General features: G+C 37.2%; 2 protein-coding genes across 2 annotated transcripts; one reads left to right on the forward strand and one right to left on the reverse strand.

Annotated features, from left to right (window-relative positions):
• Positions 1-300: 300 nt before the first annotated feature.
• cisd2 (CDGSH iron sulfur domain 2) lies at positions 301-3,669 on the reverse strand. Its single transcript, XM_026360336.1, has 3 exons — positions 3,443-3,669; positions 1,547-1,761; positions 301-1,271 (listed from the first exon to the last, which is right to left on the reverse strand). Exons 1-3 carry the CDS (start codon positions 3,543-3,545, stop codon positions 1,182-1,184), a joined length of 408 nt encoding a protein of 135 aa, XP_026216121.1. The 5' UTR covers positions 3,546-3,669; the 3' UTR covers positions 301-1,181.
• Positions 3,670-5,522: 1,853 nt separating this feature from the next.
• Positions 5,523-24,082, forward strand: suclg1 (succinate-CoA ligase GDP/ADP-forming subunit alph). Its single transcript, XM_026360348.1, has 9 exons — positions 5,523-5,607; positions 7,849-7,949; positions 10,256-10,372; positions 10,599-10,811; positions 11,431-11,488; positions 12,010-12,093; positions 14,703-14,854; positions 18,529-18,717; positions 23,637-24,082. The coding sequence occupies exons 1-9, from the start codon at positions 5,574-5,576 to the stop codon at positions 23,661-23,663; spliced, it is 975 nt and encodes a 324-aa protein (XP_026216133.1). The 5' UTR covers positions 5,523-5,573; the 3' UTR covers positions 23,664-24,082.
• Positions 24,083-25,100: the final 1,018 nt, after the last annotated feature.

Raw genomic sequence — 25,100 nt, forward strand, 5'->3', positions numbered from 1 at the left:
ACTGTTCTCACTGGGTTTAGTAAAACATGACTAAAACACAAAACTTAGATCATTCTTAGATCGTTTTTTCCCCTGCCAACTAACTACATGACCACCATAGCTGAGGTAGCTATACCTTAAAACGAACCTTTTGGGAGTCATTAGGATGTGTTACTGTACTGTTAAACTATCACTTAGTTAAATACCTGTATACTTCAAATGTATAAATACATAAACATAAGGCTGTAGCGGTGGGTTGTTTGTCTATAATCATGAGCTCCTGAATGAAAGTTTTACAAAAATGACGACACATTTTCAGAGTGTTGTTCTCACATTGTCATTCATGTAGACATTTTTCAACTCAAGGTTACATGAAGTGTTCCCCAGTTGTAATAATGAAAGAAAGGAATGAAGCTGCAGTTACATAACTGTTAAACATCACTCTTCCTTCTTACATTTCAAATGCAGACTGAATTGATTCCATACAAATGGTCATAAACACGCAACCATTCAATGACATCATCCTGAAAATACAGATCTGACAGTACAAACTATTTATGTATAAAATGTTGCTGATTAAAAAAAGACCAGGCAGCAGGAAGTCAACCACGTACAGCTATTTAGAAAAACAATGTCTGCAGCAAAAACCTCATGATGCAGAAGTTAAGCTTTGCAGTGGCCTTATGTTTGAAGGCTATAAACAAAATACATCTGAGGAGTCATAAACAGCCTTCCATACACTCAATAATTTAAAAGGATATCTCACATCCTTAATGTGCAGACAGTGTGTTATTGTTTGGCACACAGAAAATCTGAAGCGAGAGAGAAATAAAAAGGTCACTCCTCAATAACACAAAAGACTCGTCCAAAATGACAAAAACAAACAGTGCAAAATGGTTGGACTGATACTAATTATGTCACCCATTTCGCTAGAAAACAAAGAGTTCAGATTAGTGAAAGTCAACATAACGTCACCTCCAAATGGTCCCAAACATTTGTAAATGATTCCAAAGAAAAGGCGTAAAAGAAAAACAAAAGACTTTGAAAACACTTCTAACTGCACAGTGTTGTTATGGTTTTTTCCTGTGTGTTAGGACCACTTCACATGAAGACTGTACATACATAGACTCAAAGGCGAGAGCAAGAACGAATGAAAACTAAAGGCTGTGGAGGTGAGAGGAAAACTCCCATCGGCTAGTCGATTATAGTATCTTCTTTTTGAGAATGAGCGGCCCCACGTTGTCTCCAGTTAACTCGTTGTGCCTCAAGTGTGACTTGTCACAAACAGGAAACTAAAACAGGAAACAAAATAAGCTGATCAGCAAGATACAACTAAATAAACTCCTCATTATCCAGATGTTTAAATCATCGATCAGGCAAAGGAAGCTGCTGATCAACTGTAACTCTACTGTAATAAGTTGAGTAGTAAGTGGACTCAGTAGACTGTGTTTAACTGTATTTAAGGCTCAGTAGCTGTCGCCGCCGTTCACTCTCAGAGCCTCTAAAACAAAACGTGACATCACCTCCACGCATGTAGAAAAGGTCCAAAAATAACGGGTCAACTTACAGTTTTGGAGCGCCAGCAGCGGCAGTAACACACGTTTGCGCTGTTCAGATCCTCAATGTCTATCTCGTTGACAACTTTTGGGTTCTCCTTTTGTATCTTCAGGTTGATCAGGCTGTCTTTCTGCTTCTTCTTCTTAGGGAGGAATGGGCGAATGGTCAGATAGCCGAGCAAAGCCAGGATGCCCAGGAGAGGCAGCAACCGGAGCCACTCAGACACTGTAGACACATGACATAAGCTACACATCAATATTAAATGACTGACATAGAATGAATGTGAACACTGGCGCCTTAATAAGTTGATTAATAACGAGTCCATGGACAGAAGACTCAATTTATTATACTAAATAATTTTTCAAGCAAAAACAAACAAATATTTTCAGGTTCCAGCTTCTCTAGTGTGATGATTTGCTCAGAGTTAACTGACTAACTTCAGGTTTTCTACTGTCGTTTAGACAAAACATGCAATCTGAAGGCCCCCACCTTGGGCTTTGGAAATTTAGAAGCTGATTTCACATTAGCAAAACAATGCAGCTCTGTGGCAGCGTTCAGTCGGCTCGTTCATTAGTTGTGAATTTGTTAGTTCCTCCATTTATTTTGGTGGGTGGTTCCAGTTTCTCTCTGATGACTTGCTGTTTTACTTTCATTTAACAATTTGAAGACTCCACCTTGGGCTTTGGGGAATTATGACTGGCTTCAAATTGGCTAACTTCAAATTGGGGAAACCATTTTGCTGTTTCTTAAACGCACCACTCTGGCAAACATAAGAAGAAGAAGAAGAAACGTAATATCTCTGTATTGAAAAATCAGTTGGTGACTGGATCCTGCAGCCGATTGTGCTGATCTGATATTTGTTTTCAGATTAACCATCTGGATAAAAGAACATCTAGCAATCAAATGCCTCTCAGCAATACACAGTTTAATTGTCTACCATCGTTTATATTTGGTAACATCAGGCAAAAAATGTCTGTGCATTGGGCAGAAATATTGGTTGATGCATCTGAACATCTGATTGAATACATACGTTAAAATTAGAATCATGCATTGTGCTACAGAAGAATAAATGCAGAATACCAGTAAATGCAGATGTTAGTCATCAGCCTAGTATGTAAATAAAAGTGTTCTCGCAATTAGAAACCATTTGCTTATGTGCCCCCAGCAAGAACGGATGTACATTTACACACTGTGATATGTTGTGACATCACTTGAGCCAGATGCATTTACTGTATTTTAGTTTCATGTTTTCATACTAATTGTTCTGCTTCTTCCACCACTGTTTCTGAAGAGGGAATATCAAGGATCACAGTGCTTTCATTAGCTAATAATTAAATTAAGAAGCTAATCATTGCAGCCCTGCTTTATCTTATACAGTTAAATTGGGCCTGCAAAGCTGTTGAAGCAGTCTGTGACTAGTAACTTGCGGTCCATGACTAAAGGCTCCTGTCTGTGCATCACTTGGAAGGTATTGACTGAATGAGGTGGGAACCTGTGTTAGGGACCCAGGGCAGCATCACATGTCCATTTGTTTTGATTAACAGGATATAATTTCCACAGCCCAGAAATGATAAGGATTGCCTTAACCTCGTCATTTTTTCCCCCAACATTCAAAAACACAAGCTAACTTTGCTGTGCAGACATTTCTTTTTTCCACTACTGAGTTGAAGTTGCTAATCAAGACAAAAAAAAAAAAAGCGATTATAAAGAGTTTACTAGGAGCCCTGCAGCACAAACTTTAGAGCAGGTCGTGCAGGACACTTCCATCCACGATACAACTATAACTTGAGTTGTCGTCTGCAGACTAGAAGAAGTACAGAGCCCTGTCCTGAAAAGTGCCCCCATCTGACTTTAGAAGTCATCTTCACAGGAAAGTCAGAAGTACAACACGGCTCCAGCTGATTACCTGTCAACCGTGCAAATCCGCCAATCGTCTCCGGAAGAGGAAGCCTCTTGAGGTACGCTGGAAGCTGGTGTTTAATTATCCTTGAAATTGTGTCTAAAACCATCTTGACTTGCTCAAATGGGCAGGTTTTGTGTTTGACTTGGATAGTTCCTGGGGTTCGTTTATGTCATTGCGTTTGTTTCTTGTCACCGGTACGTAAAGTCCTCCTGTAAAACTCAAACGCGGCGGAAGAAGAGCGTAAAAGCTTTCGTGAATAGACGTAGCGATGACCTGTGACGACAGAGAAACTAGCCAATCAGCGTTGGAGGAGTTGGTGGCCCCTGATTGGCCTACTTGAATCCGGCGTGATATTGGTGAATCGCTTACTTCAGGTGCACCCTGTAAAGTTAGATTTAGACACGCAAATAAAGTAAAATAAAACAAATAAAACTTAAACAGAACTAACATTTTTATAATCCCTACTGCATTTTACTAAATAAAAAATTCAGTGACATTTAATAGAACAAATATGCTCACATTATATACATGTATATCAATAAGTTTATCATTTATAGCATACTGCAAGTTATGGGCCACTAACTTTTAACTGGTAGCGCATATTTGTCACGATCTATAATCCCATCCTTTCAGTCATTTGATTAGTCTTCCATATTATAAGTGATGTTTTTCAAATTTGTTAAAAACCCATAATTACGATATTTTGGGGGGACCGCAAAGGGAGCACTGGCTACATGTTGCTCATCTAGTTTGGTCTTTATGACACAATTTTAAACCAGTATTGCTGGAACTTTTGTAAAAATAATAAACATAAACAAATCTGTAACAACTATTAATATTTATCTATTTTATGTTAGATGTTTTACTCCTTATCACTCATGGCCCTGTTGCTTGCAGTAATTTGTAATTGTAATAATTTGTGAGTATCAACAATAGCTCTTTAAAAAATTGTCTCTTACTAGATTTGTCACATGGTGTATTTTGTCTCAATACCTTAACATTTCAACATATTTTAATATCTAATCTAATATCTAAGAAGAAGAAAAGGTTTATTATCTCTTAGGTTCATTATAGCTGTGTAAAGTGAATAGAAACAGAGATGTGGCAACATGCTGTGAACATTTTAGACCACATGCAGATCAGGATGCCTCACACATTATTAAAAATATTAGAGCAAAATGTTTTCACACACTACTGCATGTAAGCCTAATTATACATAACACACTGTATGTGAAATAAATTCCAGTGAAACAGTAGAGCATCCTGTTCTAGTCTTGAACTCACAATCATCACATGTCCTAACTTGCTCAAAAGAGGAGATAACACACAAAGTGACACAGAGTACAGACACCACCCAAAAAAACTGCTCACATACTAAAGGGCCAATCTTTCATGCAGATCTGTGTATCTAGACATGATTTGTATAATGTTACAGTGTATCTCTAAGCCATAAATGCATACTACTGTTATAATATTCACTGAGCTAGATTTTGAAATATGTACAGAAATGTATGAGTAGGGTTTCTGCAAATTTGGGCAGAATTGCCATTGTGACATTAGGAGTAGGTAGATGAGTTGGGTCAGTCAAGAAATAAGGCCTAAATTATTCTGTGTGGTATCAAGGTATATACCTATATAAGCAAACTGACATAAATGGACAACTAAACATGTTACATTAAAGTTTACATAGAAATTACACTTTATACAGTGATAAGCTTTATTGTTGTTGATGATGATGATGATGATGATGATGATGATTTTAGTATTGGTATGTCAGGGTAAAGTTTACTCAAATGAATCCTGTGATTCATGCGCCCTCATGTGCTGACACATAACTACTTTAAAGCAATCTGTTCAAAACTTCAATACCCAGAATTCATTGGGAATTCATGCCGTCTGCAATATTCCCTGAAATAATTTTTCAATGCCTATATATGTCTCTAGCACTAAATCTATAGCGCGTGAAAAACACATTCAGTCAAAAATAAGTAAACATGTTAAGACTGGAGATCATTTTGAAACAAAAATAAGTGTTCAAGGTGTTTTAAGGCCCCGGCTTGGGCGGCGATATTTCAGTCAGCTAAATCCCGTGTGTCAGGTCCTCAGCCTTGGTGTCATTGGTGAGTGACCGAAGATGTCTCACAGCAGGTTGTTTGCCAGGCTGCTTTGTAAGTATTTTAATGAAATGCAGATTTAATAACGTGAAATGTTTGGTAGTGTACTTTCTGAAACAGAAGTACTCATGGGCTGTGTGGGGTACATTAGTTGAACTTTGCAGGCTCATGCTTGCACTTGCTAGCAAAGCTCCTCTGTGCTGGCTGACACTTAGCTTCTAGGCTACGTAGCCGCATTAGCTTGTCAACAGTGTACACTGTTGGAACTCTCTGACAGTTAGCCAGCAAGCTAGCTAGCTACCTTTTCGCTAATGTCTCACAGAAATCTAATGTTGTCTTTAACCCTCTGTCAGGCTGCTGTCATGCCAGGGCAGGTGTTGATCTTTTACACTGGATGCCAGTTTACTCTAAACAGTTTTATCGGATTAGTGCTAGTCTATGTTTAGTTTTTGGTCCAGCATTGTTTGAGAGCAGCTAAAATAGCTGTTCAGGCTACCTGCCTGCAGCCGGCATGGCTGTAGCCCAGTGCATTTCAGAGATTTGATATCTAATTTAGTTTTAGACGATGCTTGGACAGGTTGTTGTGAGTCTTTAATATCAAGACATAACGTTAGTTTATTAGGTGTCACTTTGTGAGGACATTCAGCTTCAGTGGACCACTGAACTTTGCACAGTCAATGTAAACGCAGTAGTTGATATGTTGTCTCTGTCAGATACAAGGCCAAAGTTCAGTCACTCAAGGTACTTTAGTACTTTGCTGCTGTTTTTGTTTTTTATAGAGTTTGCTGTGTGATAATGTGTGTTGGAAGACACGTCTGAATGAAGATGTGCCTATAAGGCTGTTGCTGATTTTTTTATTTTTTTTAATTATTAAACTTTTTAGCAAAATGCCAGAAAGTAGAAAGAAGTGTCCACCAGAGGCCCAAATGACATTTTGGGCCTTTTTGCTAAATAAATGATTACCACCCTATTCGATCATCAAAACTCGCATATGTCTGTTTTCTGTTGATCAGTCAGCTAGTTTTTAACATAACATAATAAGTCATGTTTTTGATGTTTAAGCCTTTAAGATAGTGATTCCAGCTTAATTTATAAAAACCTAATCTAACTTATAAAGTTACTTATAAAGTCTACTTTACATTTACTTTATGTTCTAGCTCTGGTAAAACTTTTGGCAACTTTTGTCCACAGCAGAATGTGAATGGTAAATGTTTGTGCACTAACTTATTAAAAAAAAAAAAAAAAAAGATGCAGAGAAATATTGATGGTTCAGGATCTGTGACATCACAGCGAAGGCACAGTTTAATCAGTCTAATGATTTACTGTGTCTGTAATCTCTCATTGTGATGTTATGAATAGTGAAGCATGTTGCTAGTTTTATTAAGTTAAGGCTGTTACGTAGCATGTCTAGTTTTTGTCCTAACACTTGTCTTAAAGTAGATGCAAAACGTCACAGTGCCTCCTCCGATGCGCTTTGACCTCATTTTGCTTCGTTGCTTAGTAATATGTCTAAGCCTGAGATTTGAAAACAGCTGTCTGCAGCTGCGGCAAACAAAGTTGATAAGAGCTATGATACTGAACTGGACCACATAGTTAACAGACAGAATAGAAAATCAAAAGTACAGAGATCAGTGATGATTCTTTTTAAGTGAAATAATGTGTATGGAATACAGATTATTACACTCTAGAGAAGGATTTACTTCTAACATATATTTGTTTTGTTTACATGTATTTAGCCTGCATGCAGACACAGTTACGTAAGATGTGCATTGTTTCCTTCAGTAGCTGACATAACAGCCGTGTAGTTTATGTGGCTATCTAAATAAACTTTTCAACATATGTACATTTAAGACAAGTAAAACATGTTTGTGGTCACGTGCATTAAGTCAGCAGCCAAGTCTGCAGGTGCTGTAGTTGTTGCTTAGCAACAATAAGATGTTGTTACCAAAGCACAGAGGTCTAAAGGTAAATAGATAATATACAGCTCCTAACTTAGTCTATTATTATTTTTTTCAGGGAAAACAGTTTAAATTGAATTAAACTGTATGTTTGATTAATTTGTTTATATATTTATGACAAAAGTATCTGTATGTGCATTTTCACACCTCAGTTAATGCAGAAATAGCTTGTAACCGTACAAATAGCGTCCTCTTTCAATGAACAAGTGAAGAGGAATATTTGATTTTGTAAGGTTGTGATCTTTAATATTGACCTTTATACATAAATCTGTCAATTAAATCCTCTCACTGCTTAACGCCTTTTTTTTTTTTTTTTTTTTTTTTTCTTGCCATTCAGTGCAGCAGAGTGGAGTGAGGCACTGTTATACAGGAACAAGAAAGAACCTGTACATCAACAAGAACACAAAAGTCATCTGCCAAGGGTTCACGGGGAAGCAGGTTTGTAGTGACAACTTGTTCCCATCAAAGTTTGGTTTTCACTATCGCTTCTCATTCTTTTATTGCTTCACACCGGATTTGATTAATGTAATCCTGTTGTGAAATCTCAGGTTTTCCAGTTTCAGTTCTCATTGAAACACACAGTTCTTAACTTCTTTCTGTCAAAATAATTCCATAATATATTAATATAAATAACTAAACTGTTAATATCTGCAGAATTTGTTTTAGTTTATTCCCATTTTTACTCAATTATATTATGTTAATTTGATTAAAGTTATGTTTATTTACTGCAACAGAAAGAGCAAAAAGACAATTAGGAGATTAATTGATACTAAGTTAAGTATTGAAATAATTAAATATATAGTAAGTATAATTTTAAGACTTACTTGAAATGTTTTGCACTTGTATTCATGATCTGTGCAGATGCTAAAAAATATCTGGATTTTTCCTGTTTTATTTGAACTAGTTTGGTGGAAAAAAAACTTTATTTAAAAGTGTCAATCCTTAGTCATTGTTTTAGTCAGTATAGATACCTTTATGTGGCACATTGTTGATCCTTCTACTTACTTTGAAAAAGCACACAAGTGTCACTTTGAATCATGTCCTTTCAGGGAGAATAAAAATCTTGGCAAGTGTGTTCAACAAGTCAGATATGTGGCCTTAAACAGATTTATATCCCCCTCTCTGTCCTTACACATGTTTCATTTTTCATCTTCCACTTTCTCTTCAACATAATAAAAGGTTGTTAAATATAGTTCCAGTGAACACTCTGCTTAATTAGAAAAAGATGAGAAATGAAGCAAGTGCTATTGAGTGCACATTGTCGTGTCTTTCTGGCTTGATAAGCAAGCCGTTTTTCAAATTTATTGTCCCAACATTTGTGATAATAATGACTAGCAAAAACAGCAGAGTTAGCAGGGTGTAGGACTATATTACAGTTGGGGGGGGAAATGCTGATTCATAGCTTCTAATTCCTCTTAAAAGGCTAGTTATAATTTCTACATTAAGGTCATTTATTTGCACTTGTAGTTATAACCCTTGGCTACTTTATCTACATTGTTTCAGCATTTTCAGCAATAATTAACTGACTGCACACTGATAGGATGTGTTCAGCTGAAAATCAATCTACATCTCAGTCATGTGCTAAATCTCTGGGAAAGTACAACAGAGTTTCACTCACACAGTGTTGCTTCTCAAAATATACTCTGTTCCCTCCACTGTTATTGCTGCTTTACCTGGTCTAGTTTCCATTTCAAAAGGGCTCTAATGGTGAAATTTAATGCAGAACGCTGTGAACACCAAGTGCTAACAGTTGGCTACAAACGGAGCATGACCTCTTTTTGTTTAGAGTTGTGCAAACACCCAGTTCTCTGCATCTTTTTCTACGTTATTCTTCATATATATGGTATATTTAGTACACGTGGGCTACAACAGTTTGGCTGCACAGTATGAATTTGTACTTATTTACCAACCCATTTGTGACATTTAAGAATTTAACAGTACAGTCCAAAACATAGTTTTAAATCATGAATAATAATGTTTTCACTCAGTTTATCAGAGAGTATAGAGAAGTTCATATTATAGTATTCATATAATTTTTTTGGTTGGTCGTTTGTGGATCCACTTACTAAACCATGTAAGATTTTGTAGATTATATTTTGTTTATGATTGTATATGCAGCAGCTATGGACAAAGATGATTTCATATATTTATTCAATTAGTTTTTTTTTTTTTTAAATTAAGTCATGCATATACATTTTCTTAGAATTATCTCAGAAGAACATCTGAAATGCAAAGTTAGTTCAACAACAAGTTTCTGTTTGTGTTGTATATAAGTATATGAGTTGACTTCCCTCATGTCAGGAATATGATGCACCAGCAGTGACAACTCCTTCACTATGCTAACCCTGCATGGGAGTGACAGTATGTGAAATATTTTTTGTTAGCTACCTTTCTTGGGAGATATTTACAGTCGGTGTCGAGAATATCCGAAGCTGCTTTTGATTTGTTTTTCAAATGTTCAGCAAGGAGATTAAACTTAAGCTTACATCATTATTTATCTGTCAAGAACATTTCGATTCCTTCTCATTGAATATATTTACCAGGAGCTTCATCCCCTAGAAGAACCCACCCTCACTTTCTGTATCCATCTCTTTACTCAGCAGCACAGGTGATTAATTCTGCATGGCAGCATATTTCCTCCTTCCTCTCTGTCGGTAACGATATCTCAAGGTTGACGCTACAGAAGTGGCTGTACCTCACTTCATTACACACACTGACTACTCTGACTCTCGCTTTCCTTGCAGGGAACGTTTCACAGTCAGCAGGCTCTTGACTATGGCTCCCAGTTAGTCGGAGGCGTTTCCCCCGGAAAGGGTGGTAAGACGCACCTCGGCCTACCAGTTTTCAACACTGTCAAGGAGGTATGTATGACTCCTTATTCTACTGTAATTGTCCCTTTTTAAAAATAGTTCAATATATAAAAGTTAATTATAAACAGTCCCATACTGTATAAGGTGGTGATCAGACATTTTGTGAAGACTGCTTAGCTTTACAGAATATTTTCAAAGAAACATTAGGTGGCACTATTTCATAACTGTAGAATTTCCATTTTTAATGCACCTCCAATACCTTTATTCCTCGCTTCAGGCAAAGGAGGGCACAGGGGCAGATGCCACCGTGATTTATGTCCCTCCTCCTTTTGCGGCAGCAGCTATCATTGAGGCAATTGATGCAGAGCTGCCGCTGGTGGTGTGCATCACTGAGGGCATCCCCCAGCAGGACATGGTGAGAGTCAAGCATAAGCTGCTGCGCCAGAACAGCACCCGCCTCATAGGCCCCAACTGCCCAGGAGTCATCAATGTAAGCTCACACACACTCGCTCTCTCTCTCACACTGAACATACTTTTTATGGCTGTGGCTAAGACGGCTGAAAGTACAAACTCCCTCTCAAGGGTCCTGAATAGTTCAGATTTAAAGCATTAATATTCTGCAGAGTCAAACTTAAACCTTAAAGCAGCACGATTTTCTTATACTGTTGTTTTGTTTTTTTTTGATAGTTTGTGTGCTCTTGGTAGTGATTAATAATGACAGTTATTTGGAATGAATAACTGATGTTTTCTGGATTTTAGGGTATAGCAGAATATGCATTCTGACAAAGAAAAATTTAAGACATTCTCATGGGAATTTGCTCAGTGGATAGTCTTTGAATTTGTTCCAGTTTATTTTAAATGAGTGTATGGGCTAGAAAAAAGGCTAAATAATAAATCACTTTTGTACAAAGATAAATGTTTTCTTCTGTAAAGAAAAAAGTATAACTGGGGACAGAGTTTAAAGTTGGGGAACTGGTGATACGACATTTCTAGTAATAGCAAAAAGTAGCAGTGAGGTTAAAACACTGATATATATATAGGATATGTATATGCATGTCATAGTGAGTGGTCCTTGCTTTAATTGAAATTTACAACGTATTTATTTGCAGCCTGGAGAATGCAAGATTGGGATCATGCCAGGCCACATTCACAAGAAAGGAAGGATTGGTAAGAGTTATGAGTTTAAATGATATTTATGTAAGCACACACTACTATTCCTTTTTTTATTTTCTGAGTGATTGCCATATAAAAATGTGTATATAAACAGAAATTCACCGGCTGTCTGAAGGTTCTCAGCAGTGGCCTTGTGTAATGAAATACATTTATTCTTACTAATACCTGTCTTTTCAAATTAATTTTCTACAGTACTCTACTTAAATCCTTGATTGAGCGTCTGCTGTTGACAGCTTGATAAGCAGTTTGTGCTGCTGTTGGCCAGTGAACCTTTACAAGATGTCTGTTTTTATAGTAAATCGACTGCCATCATTCCCAGAGCACAGACAGAACAGCTGTTACAGAGCTCTGTTGTTTCTGCTGTCATGTTGACGACAATTTGGTCAAAATTGGACACAAAAATGACAGCTACATTTTATATTGTTTTATCACCCTTGAGTGTAGAAGTGTAAAAAAACAATCATAAAAAAACTTCATAACGTTTTTTCTTCTTCTTCTCCCAATCTGTCTTTCAGGTATTGTGTCTAGATCGGGCACCCTGACATATGAAGCTGTGCACCAAACTACACAAGTCGGCCTTGGCCAGTCACTCTGCGTTGGTAAGCTCGTACTGAGCTGTGGCATGTGAATTTAAATTTAGCACACAGTAACACTGCCCCTCATTTTGTAGTTAGGTATGTTATTAAATTAAGCATTTCACTTAGAATAGTAGAACAAAACAATAATAAATCAGAATATGGCTTTTAGTACAATCAATATAATAACTAGAAAAATATTTTGTTTATCTTGAACTAAGGATAGCCACTTGATAACTTACGCACTTACCATAACAGTTGCATGGATACATTTAATTTGAGCTTCACTGTGAATCCTTGCAACACAGAACACACACAAGAACTCATTTACGAGAAATAGAAAGGGACAGGGCTCCAAAAGATGACACTGTTTATACAGTTTTGTAGACATAACCTACTTTACCTCAACACTTACTTGTTGACTCAAAAACTTGCTTAGATATCTTCTGGCAAACTAGGAAGAGGAAAACAATCTACCGTGTTCACCTTGCACTGAAAATCATCAGATGCTGTTGTATTTCGGTGAACAGCACAGACATTTTGTATTAAAATAGCATGTACCAACTTTAGGATGATTGCCTAGAATATCCCTCTCAGATGTGAACGTTGAAGTTGCTGCTGTCTTTGAAGGACTCTATTGAGACTAAGCAGACGTACTGAGTGGCTCAGATTCGAGTAGAAACTTTGTCTCCTTATTTTTAAATGTCTTTGTCCTCAAAATTCTGAAGAGGGGGGGGGAAGCTCCATCTCTGATCCACAATGAGGCACATTTTCTTTTTTAGTCTACAAACCAGATGATATTCTTTATCGCATAATTGAAACGGGAGGGATTCAGAGCTGAATAACTTTTCTACCAATAAAGTAACTATGAATATCTTTAATAAATGTTTTATTGCTTCCCCTTGTTTTTAGCTTCATCTTCCTTTTGATGCAGTTGAGCTTGAACTTTCTAAATGGACTTATGTAGTGTTATTCCACACAAGGCCATAATATTATCACATACTGAAGAAGAGAGCTTATTTATTTTTAAATGTAAAACCCAGTAGGTGTATTCTAGATTTAAATTGTATGAAGTCCAGGTAATACAGAACTTTTAGCAATTCTACACTAAGTACAAATTAATACCTTGCTTTTCTTTCCCACAATTTCTCACAGCTTTGTTTCTGTAACTTACTGATTGCTGTGGATACTGGGACATTATATCTAATTATGTTTTAGTGACTAATTTAACATATCCACTAATCAGGCCTGCCGAGTTGCTCCTTATTGACATACTCAGTGAAATGGTCAATTGAGAGCCCATTTCATCTCTCTTCTCTGAATTATCTGAGCTGTTATGTCTCTTTTTAATTCATCAGAACATCTGGGCTGTTAAACCCAACTCTGTTACCAACACAGCAAATATGAGATTAACTATTTTACAAAAACAAATTGTTTTGGCCAACTTATTTTCCACCAGAATATCTATATTAAAGGACTAGTCGGATACCCGAATTAAGTGAAAAACAGCTTGGCTTCATTATTATTTAGACTTTTTAATTATGGAGAGTCCTCTAGCCAGACTTCATAAAGCCAGTGCTGCAACAGTATTAAATATTGTAGAGTTCATTAACAGGGTTTATTGGTGGTTCTGCTAGCGACTTCTTAAGTCTGAGTATGACCTAGGGGCTACAGCAAATTACAGTTAATACAATATTTAAAATCACTGTCATCTGTGATGCTGGTAATTTACAGTACTTCTCTTTGATTATTATTCATACTTTTTTCTTTTTTTGATGTTGCCAGGATCTTTAATGGCATGAATATAAATTTAGGTGACATTTTATCTGTGAAGATTTGTCTTGTGGAGGTTTGCCCAAGCTTTTATAGTTGCTGCTGTAATTTTCTTTTTACTAACTATTTTTGAGAATATTATTGGACCCTTATGATTAGGAAGATCTTTGTGTGTCATGTGATATGAAAGGAGAGGCATCATTAAACTACTGTGCAGGTATAAAGGTGGTTTTGGACAGTTATACCATTAAACAAACTTTTGATGTGAGAAATAAAATTGGGGGGAAAAGGTTTTTCTTTATCCTCAGTCTATTATAACTTTATATCCAAATAAATTATTAATATTTCTATATTAACATTAGATCAAATGACTGTGTCTTTGTGAAACTCACAGAAAATTGTGATGACTGTTTCTGTTCAGCTCTGTGGAGCTTTACGCTGTCTTTGAGCTCCTGGTTGGCCACCTTTCTGGTTTTGATGCCCCCTCATCAGACGGTGTTAGTGACTGGATAGTGAATATAGTGGCATACAGCTGGAAACCAAGGCCAAGAATTGGATTTAACAGTTCACTAGAGACAAAACTCCAAATCTGCTGTATTATTCAACTGTTTGCTAACAAGGTCACTTTGTAATGTTAAAAGGTGATGATACAAAATCAGTACAGGGCTCATAGAGCTGTGTAGCTGCAGACCAGTCCACCGCAGCATTAAAACCCTCAGGAGGCGTTAACGTTGTGGCTCGGTATAAATCTGTTTTGTTCCGTTCTGATGCTGAACAGCTAAGTGAACCTCAAATACGCACATGAATTATCCTTTGAGAGTCTTGAGTATACAACTAGTGTTTGCTTTGTCTCCTGCAAGGTATTGGCGGGGATCCATTCAACGGTACAAACTTCATAGACTGTCTGGAGGTGTTCCTGCAGGATCCCAAGACAGAGGGTATTATCCTTATCGGAGAAATCGGAGGCAATGCAGAGGAAAATGCAGCAGAGTACCTTAAACAGCACAACTCTGTAAGGAAATAACACACTGGACAACCATTATCTCACTTTTCTTTCCTTGTAATATTCTTGACTGCAGTGCTTCACCCCAGCAGATATATCTGCTCATATAAAAAATTAATCATTTTCTGAATTAGCTCTCAGTCATGCCCTTTCAAACCTATCAACTGTAGTGAACACTTGAAACCATCGTACAAAGAGAACAAGGTGGAACTATAAAAGTGTCCTTCCTTTATCATAGCCTCAGGCTTTCCCTCTTAGTTTCCTGTGTGATTTGTGTGGAAAAAGACAGCCGGATAGTGTAGTGCTAACATCACCGCCCTCCATGCAGGAGACTGAGATTCATGTCCCGGCTGTGACCTACCTTCAGTAGGGGTCCTTAGGCGAGACTTCCTTACACTTACTGTGCCTTTGCTTTGTACCTTGTAAATCGCTTTAGATAAAAGCGTCTGCCAAATGTAAAGTAAAAAGACAAAAAGGTATGATTCACAAGACATGTTCCAGAAATCTGTGGTGTTGATGAGCAGTGAACCGCATGTGATAAAGAGCGATAAGGTGATGATTAGTCTATGAAGCCAAGAAACACAGAACACTTTTTACTTCGCCAGCTCTGTACTTGGCTTTTTGCTTCTTCCAGACGACTTCTAATCTGTAAATTTTTTCAGTGTGCATGTGTGTTTTTTTTTTTTTTTTCTGTGTATGTGTGTGTGCTTATGGTTCTCTTGAGCTAAGAAATGAATTTGATTTGCCCTCGGCTGCTTTAATACGTGCAAATCTCCCACTGGCGTCTCAGGAGAATAACTTCCTCTCACTTTTCTCTCAGTACAAGTGTACTAAGTACAAACAATGCCCCCCAACCTATTCACCCACAGTGTTGACAACAAGGGACAGTTCAAATGAAACGCATGCATGAAAAAAACCAACAGAGCGTGGAAGTAAGCTGCAGATCTTCCATTTAAAGTCAACTGTTTAGAAGATTGTACATACAATGATGTACTTGGACCTTTTATTTAAATTCTTGAACAGCACAAAGAATTCAGGAGACATTGTTTTTACTTTGCAGCAAACTGAAGTTTCTTGATTTAAATACATTTACATTCATGTCCCCAGTATACTAGGCAGCTCCGAAATGTGAATATTGTATTGATTTAGAGCACAGTGCTGCTGGAAAGAAGCTGCAGATGAGCTCAGCCAAATCTCCTTAAATAAATATTACAAAATGGCAAAGACTTGATAAACTTGGTTATAGATTCTTTTTGCACTTTGACGATCAAGAATATTTAGCTGATTCATGAGCTTCTTTTAGAGGCCATACGTTTATGTAAAGAGTCACTTCTGTGGTTTAATTTTATCCTTCAATTCATCCTTTCCAACTTTTTTTCCAACCTCTTAAACCCAGCGAGGACACAGGCAGTTCAGTAACATCTCATGTAAAAAGGACAAAACTGTATCAAATCTGCCAGAAATTCGTTCAACTTCAGCTTGGATCTCACATCTTATAGCAAGATGTTAATTGAGGAAAATAGGTTATTTAAGATGCTGCGTTTCACATATACTAGACAAATTCTGCCACAGTAGACACATTATGTATCGAATACTCAGTAAAAGTTAAAGGTCCAGTGTCGTAATTGATTTTTGTCATGCAACATTAAATATATTGAAAGTCTATTTGAGAGGCACGTTATACCAGAAAGGTCAAAACGTATTGATTTCAGTATCCATCAATGTTACTGCAGACTGTTTATCTAACGACCCCGTAATTCAGCAGAATTCAAGAAAACAAGTTTATACATCCCACTAGGTTGTGCTGTCAGATTTTATGATGCAGGGCATATTTCAGGGTTCAGTCTTCATCAGCTATGCATCTGCCATACTTGCCTTTTTATTCTCTTAAATGGTCACCTGTATCAGAAATCTGTTTGTCATCCCTGTAGTTTCACAGACTTCCTGAAGACAGAAATAGGTTTTGCACCGCATAGCCATACTAGAATTTGCTTCATGCATATCAAGTAGGTTGATGTATTTGGCACTTAAGCTACCGTGGAGGTTTACTGAGGTTTTTTTTTTTTTTTTTTTTTTCCCCTCCCTTCCCTATTTCAGCCTCTTGACTTTTAGCCCAGCCTGTCTCCACTGAGCTTAGCTAAACCTCTTGTAATTCTGTGGAAACAACAGTGAAAACTAATGTAGTCTGGAGGCAGCCTGAGGTTAGAAAAGTGTTGCTGCTCTCCATGCCTGTGCACACTGTGCCGGTTTTGTTCATGCCCACCTGTCATGTTTATAGGTGCTATAATTGTCTCTATGTGACTTATTAAGCTTGTGAATACTACGCCTCACCTTGGAGCATGCTGTTTTGTGTTTCTAGAACAAAGCCCTCCTCCACTCTTGTTTGCACACAGAGATGGGGGAACTACCCTATTGGTCTCATAATTAAGGTAATTTATCTGAACTGCTAACAGTGGAAGACAAAAGATGGGTAAAGTGAATGGTACTATGACTCCCCTCCCTGTATGCATTGTTAGTACTTAGTATCAGGGGAGGCAGGGATTAATAGAGTAATTAAACCCATTTCGTTTGAGGTAGATTTTAGACTAGATTCACATGAGGGTGGTTTGTTTATTCAGAACGTGATTTGACTTCTGAATACTAAGCAGGGTTTGGTGTTAATTTGTTATGTACATACATTTCTCAGAACAGATGCTTGCAACATATTTTAAGTACTTTAAAGTGATATTCCTCTCTCTGTTAATTTCCCTGTTAACTATGCAAGAGTTAAAATCTCATTAGCGGTGCGTTTCTGGCCAGGGTTCTGAACATTTATGTCCTACTAGTCTTAATTATTAAAAGTGATTTTTATATTGGTGATTACCATCCTGTTCCTGTCAGTGTCAGGTTTGAATTTGGTGTTGAACTTGAAGTAAAAGTGGGTGTTTGCGCAGGACCTCACTGTATTGTTTTGGCCGTTGAGCATGCTGCGTTGACTCTCTGAAAGCAGTCTGCCAGATGAGCTACAGCTTCAGTTGAAAACCCAGCACTGGGTGTATGTGTGTGTGTGTGTTTGTGTGCGTACGTACAGAACCATCCTCTTCAATTATGTTGTTGCTCCTAAGTATGAAATATTAGTGCTCGTACGTGTGTGCACTCACACCGACACATGCTTGCCATCCCCCTTGCTGGTTATGATGTTATTGCTGAAGATGAAATATTAGCTCTCTTCACCTTGGAAATGATCTTAACTGTTGAATGTAACATCCATCAATGAGCAAGCAGCATAGACAGCCGCTGAGCTAATCAGTGCCTGCATGACTAATTACCATCTCAGAAATGAGATGATATGAAATGGCAGGAGCCTGAGCCCCTATCTGGTCATACACCAACCCATGCAATTAAATGGCTTGATTGACCCTTTGTTTTAATAACGCAGGCTGAGACAGAGATGGCTGGTTGGACAAGCCTGTTATCATGGGAGCTCCATAATGGGAGGACATGGGGTGTTTAATTTCTAATGAATGAATAAAATGTAGGTGCAGAAAACTAATTCACTCTGTTTTTGTACCCTCCCTTCCCCATTTGCTTCGCCAACTGTATTCACATCCCCGCACTTTCCCCTTGAGCTTATTTCCTTTTTATGTTCATTTTCACCTCATTTTACCCTCATGTTTTTCTTTCTCTCCCTCCTCGATATCCAGGGTGCTAATTCAAAGCCTGTGGTGTCCTTCATCGCGGGGCTAACTGCTCCTCCCGGTCGTAGGATGGGCCATGCTGGCGCCATCATCGCTGGTGGAAAAGGTGGAGCCAAAGAGAAGATTGCAGCCCTGCAGTCAGCTGGAGTTGTAGTCAGCATGTCCCCTGCCCAGCTGGGCAGCACTATGTTCAAGGTGAGTCATTTCTGGCAACCTGATATTATGTTATACCGGGATAGTATTAGTAATTATGGAAATGTAATAATTATACTGTTCTGATGGGATGTGCAGGAGAAAAAGGACGACATATTCAAGTTTGTATGGTGGTAACAGATTACAGGTCTGTGATGTCCTAACAAATTCCCACTACAGTTTGGATACTTCCAGTGGATCATTTTCAGTTTCAGCAATCTTTTAGACGGTTCACACCACTTTAATTCACAGCTTTCTCAAACTGGTTTGTAGTCCCAGATTCAGTGAAGATTAAGTAAATAAATGAATTAATAGATTAAAAAAAACAAAATTTCTTCTGTAATGGCAGTTTCACATAAAGAGACTCAGATCTGAATCAGTCTTAGACAAATTTCTCTCAAATATTTAGTTTTTCCATTATAGTTAAAAATAATAGGTCAAATGTCAAAATACTGTTTCTGCTCATGTCAGTTAAAGAGAGACATTATAAACAAAATAATATTTTAAGGTTTCATAGTTTTTCTCAGTGCTGCTAAAGTTTCTTTTAAACAATATTGAATGTATATTCACTTTATCTTTAGTACACAAATCTGTGTGTAAAAAGTGATGTTCAGCACTAATCTCACTAGTATATAATAACATTACATGTAAAATCGCTACAGGAATAGGCTCCAGAAAAAAATATCCTGCTGGTCACTCATCTTTCATGACTGAGCACAACGTGAGAAGGTTTTCTAAGAACAGGAATTAACTTCTTTTTTTTTTTTTTTCTACCTGGGAGTAGCAAGAGATTGAACTTTTAATATGCTGTGAAGAACAGCAGAAATTAATGAATGCATGTTGACAGTGGCTGAGTTGGCACCACTGCCTCTTTTTTTTCAATTTATCTCTAGGGAAGCACTCTTAACAAGATGTATAAAAAGTGAAAGCATGTATTACACCCATTCATCATCTTGTACTTCCATTACCACTGGTGGCACTACCACATGAGGACATAGATTTAAACTTTTTTTTTTTTTTTTTCTTCTTTTAAGGTTTAACCAAAGTTTAATTCGTAGTCATTGTGGGTAACGATGAAAAACATGCTACGTGGTTGCTCATTTTGCTGCGCATTGTGTTCATACAGCTCTGTTAATCTCATTGACTGCTTTAATCGACGTAATAACACGTAAGAGAAGCGAGATGTAATGCTTTTGGTGCGGGAAACAATTACAAGCCCCAGTTGCAGCTGGTGAAAACGAGCAGTTAACACATGTACGGTTTCAGAATGTGATCAGACCCCTTCACTCTTTGTACATGTTTTAAATGAATGCATTTATCATCTTCGCCCATCGATCTACAATCAATCACCCGTAATAACAAAGTGAAAACATTACGTTTTGAGAAAGTTCAGTTTTTTTTATTAAAAACCAGAGCCTGTCTCTTATGTTCTCAAAATGTTTCCAGTTTGCTTTAATTATGAGCTGTGTCTAGAGCTTCATTCGCAAGTGCAGCCAGATTCGGAGGTTGTTGAAGAAAAACGTGTCCTTGGTTCACAAAACCTGAGACCGTGCAATGGTTCATCATTCAGCATGACAGTGACCTGAAGCATACAACCAAGACAAATCTGGAGTTCCTTCAGGACACATCTGTCCACAAGTGGCCCAACCAAACCTCACACAGTTGTAAAGGAGAGATTTTAGTTTTCAAATTTCATACACAAATACATTTACAACCTCTTTAATTTAATGGTCAAAAATTACAATTTAAAATTAAAAGTACAAGACAGTAAAATGTGCACAAAATGAAGGCGTCTGAATATTTAGTTGAAATATTAAGTCACAGTATCTGCAAGTGGAGGCATATTTAATTTAATTAGAGGTTTATGAATTATACACACAGCTACAGTGGATGCGTTTTGCTAAAAACATAAGTTGAACAAAATGAACTATGTCACTATGTGTGCACATCAAATTTGTAATCAGAATAAAAATAGTGTCATATTTTAAAGCAGAATAATGTCTTGTTGCAGTTTGTAGTCAGTAATAATGCTCTTACTTCTGAGCGAAAAAGATCAAATTGAACAGATACAGATAGACACTATTCAACATATTAATAACTACAGATACACTTACTTCAGTTGTCTGTTAAACTACTTATTTTACTTTTTGCTATTTCACAATGTAGTGAAAGTAAAATGTGTTAATAGTACTCGCACATCAGATGTTGTTTTGTTTTGCTCCTCACCCAGACAAAGTGTTGTGTAACACACACCTGGTGGACAGTCACGCAGGAAAGGGAAACCATGCAAAATTAATGCTCCATTTCCTGTACACCTTTCCGCACCGAGTTTATTCAAATTACATTGTTTTGGTTATGGTGCTTAGGAAGTGGAAAACGCTAAATGAGACGGGTTCATACAGGGGACAGAGCCGACTAAGATGTGAAATTAAAATATCTTCAGAACTCCTGAGGTTGTAGTCATATCTTTCATTGCCCATCCAATCTATTCTGAAGTCATTTCTTATTTGTATCTTTTAGATCTTATATTGTATACTTTCTTAAAATCAAATTTCAAGTATATTTTTATTTTAATAATTGATCCTGTTGTTATCCACTGTGTTTGTTGTCTGATTTCTCTTTGATAGTTATTTATATATTTATTTATATAAAGATGGTTTCATATTGTGAATTTGGTATCTGATGAAGGCCCATGAATAAGACATTGTGCTTTTAAGATTTCATCTGCTTCTTTGTTTTGTTTTTTTCCTTTGGCAGTGTGTTTATTTACTTAAGTTTTTCTATTTCAGCATTACTTAATATGTTTTATTTACATGTATCTATTTACAGGCTCCATCTAGTTAATTTCTTTGACATGGTTTGACATTAAGTCTATATGAAATAAAGACCAATTAAGCAACAGATAGTAAGTAAGTAAGTAAGTAAGTAAGTAAGTAAGTAAAAAGAAACAAAAAAAAACAACAAAAAATTATTATTGAGAATTTAACATTGAAAAACATAACTAATCTGCTACATCTGTGTAGGTGTTATATTTACAAACAGCACTGGTCCTGACCAAGGTCCTGGCTAAAATGATTTGTACAAGGAGTACACAACGTCATTGTTTTTCAACCAAACCCTGTCCATTTCAGTTCAGTAAGGAAAAACAAGGACGAGCACAAAGAAAGAAAAAACTGAATAAAACAACCAAAACTGCTCCAACTCTAACAAACAAGTTTGTGTTCCTGCAGTCCCAGTGCTTTGTGCCACATAAAGATATGTGTTGAGTTGTGTGATTTCAGGGCCATTAACAGTTAAAAATGGCATCAAGTATGTGGAAACAAAATTAAAAATGCACTGCCTGCAGTGATATCCAAAGGAATTCTCAGTGCCACTGGTGCAAGGACAAGATATCAGAAAACTTATGTTTATCTTAGAAGGGCTTCATTCATATGCAAGGTAGAATAATTGTAACCTTTTACTTGTTTACAAAATATCTGGAACTCATAATCACAGCAGCAGATAGTATTATCCTATCCCACTCAATATTCACAGTTCACGCGCATACTGATGTGTGCAGACAAACAGAAGCAAACACATTTAATCTGCACTTTCTGTTGGTTCAATAAATTCCAAACTGCAAAAAAGTTGAAGGCGGCTCAGAGGCCGTATTTACGATGTCTGCACTCCTCGTACACCGGGCCTCAGCTGTGTCAAAGCTGTTGTCACTGCGAGCTTGTAAATGTCTTGCTTTTCTTTTACGTCATGTTTCTTTTTTTTTTTTTTTCTCACTTCTTCCCTCTGCTCTCTTCAGTTTGAATCCAGCCGTATTTCACCCATCCCTTTTGAGTGGCAACCTCTACTTTTCTCATTTTACTCCCCCTCTTCCTCCTGCCTTGTCTTGTCAAGTGTCTGAGTGAGTCTCGCACAAAAAGTCTGTTTTTCCCTCTCTGTCACAAACAAGTCTGCTCTTACCTGGCTTCTATGATTCCTGTCTCGTTCCCTTTGATTTATTGTCTGCTGCTGTGGACCAGCAAAGCACCACTCTACTTATGTCACAAACACCCTCTTCCGACTTTTTATATTCCCTCTTCAAATCCCATTACTCCTTTAATGTCCTCTCATTTACTCCACAGCTTTGCTCCTCATTACTGAACTGTGTGCCACTCACTCTTTTCCCTCAGCAAATGTGTAACCAAACATCTGTTCATCTCTAGTGAACAAAGTCAAAACTCAACCCACCCACCTACTGTATATATCTCCTCGGTCATTTCGCTCTCGTCACAATGTTGACGCAAGAGCAGCCAATGATGCCACCAAGCATCTCCGTTTTCTGAAACATGAACCCTCTTCTTCCTCAAGGTGGCAGTAGACCTTCAGGTATCCGCCGGCCACAGAGGAATGGCCCAACATGTAAATGTGCACTTGTGTGTTCTCTAGACCTGATAAATGACATTTGCATTAAGTTACTTTCCCCCTGTGGAATGGAAAATTCTCAGGGAACGACATATTCTATCAAACTATGGTTTGTGTGATATTTTCCAAATTGAATATGTAAATAGCGACATCCTTTTTAATGGTTAACATAATGCTTTCTCATTTATAGTCACATGGTTGGAGTGTGCTGATAAACACAGCAACTACGACCTCCCATAAATCAGATTTCTGCACATGCAGCTCCTCTCAATCACCGGAAGTGAGCTGTTTTAATGTTGACTAGTGGAACTTAGTGGCACGTACGCACTACAATTTGCACTCTCCAGGAAAAAAAACAAAAAAAACAACTGACTCTCCAAAGCCCCCACCCTCCACAGCAGATCTGATACATGGGATCAACCCAGAGCACTGTGAATTCTGCATGAATAAATCATTCACCTCTGTCTATTTTGCTTCATTTCACATTGTTTCTTTTGTTCTTCCCTCTCTGTTGTCCATCTCTGCAGGAGTTTGAGAAGAGGAAGATGTTGTAAGTTGTGTGAGAAGGCACCCAACCTTTTAACCCCCTGCCCTGAAATGGAGATGAACAGCCCAATCGTGGAGGTGGATATGCCCTACACCGTCTGTAAACCCTGATTCATTAAACAGCAATGCGCACATACAGTATGGTGTTTAATATTGTAATATCTGCCATGAACTTGTACCTACACATGCTGAAGTAATAAAAGAATTATAGTGTCTTAATGGTATCCTAAAGAACTCATTGTACACGGTGTAAAAGTTTTATCAATGTGTTTTTTTCTCCTCCACACGACTCACCACTTGACAGCTGAAGAAAGGATGTCTTTCTAACCTTGGCGTTATGTTTCGTTCTGGTATATGCTCCTGCTGTAAGACGTATTCCATCACACATTTCACTGGCTGTCCACCCGAATAAGAAAGATTTCTCATATCATTCTCTCCTGTGTTGTGTCTATATTTCTTTGTGAATGGCACATGTGAGCATGCGGTGTATTATTATACAACGAGGCCTTTATGTAAGTATGTAAGAGAACAGATGGGGATACAAAAGACGTTAAAAGTTGAGTGGGTATGATGTTTTTGAAGTGTTCCAGCACAACCTGTGTCTGTTACATAATGTATGTATAGATAAGATATTTGACATCTAGGTGCTTTTTAGGTTATGAATCTTAATGTTACCCCAGTGTTCAAAATGATGAGAACAAACTTAAATATAGTGTTTCGCTTGAAAAGTTGTGCAGTTCAGTACTAGCAAGCAGGAGAGCCACCTAATAGTTCATTAGCTGTGTTGCACCATCAATTTTCATTTAACCTCAACTGGCGTAGTAAAAGCTGCTTCACATGGGGCAGAATTATTCAGTGATTTTAAATTAGTCAGTGACACAAATGCATTTCTTGAATAAACTGTGTTAGCTTACATGTCATTTAGCAAACTTGCTAGCTTTGAGAGATTTGATTCCCCTTTAAAAACTCTTTATTAAATAAAATGATGGACAGCCTTCAGGTCAAAATGCAACGAAGGGCCTAAACTTTTATGTCCCAGTCCAGATAAAATAGGAAGAAACTGGGAAAGCTATTATAACTAACCAGTGTTCACTACATTATTGCTTTTGCTGCAACTTATTTTAAAAAGCGTGCTACTTATTTGTGTTGCACTTATTTTAAAACTAAAATACAAATAATGGTAATACTTCTCAGAAGTAAATACTTACTACCTTTTTCTGTCTTTTCTTATAGGAACCTGCTTGGATATCTTTAGTTTATAGCCTTTTAGGGACAAAATAAGTAAAATAAATGTTATGATGCTAAATTGGATTCCAGAAAATCCAATATATTATTAATATACTATTAATCTTAAAGAAAATAATTGTTAGAAACGTTAATAGTGTGTTTTTTTTTTTTAAACATGTCTCACAGCTATTTTGCCTTTTGGTTGAACTGTAGATATT

This window comes from Anabas testudineus, chromosome 1 (assembly GCF_900324465.2).
Source record: "Anabas testudineus chromosome 1, fAnaTes1.2, whole genome shotgun sequence".
Taxonomy (NCBI): domain Eukaryota; kingdom Metazoa; phylum Chordata; class Actinopteri; order Anabantiformes; family Anabantidae; genus Anabas; species Anabas testudineus.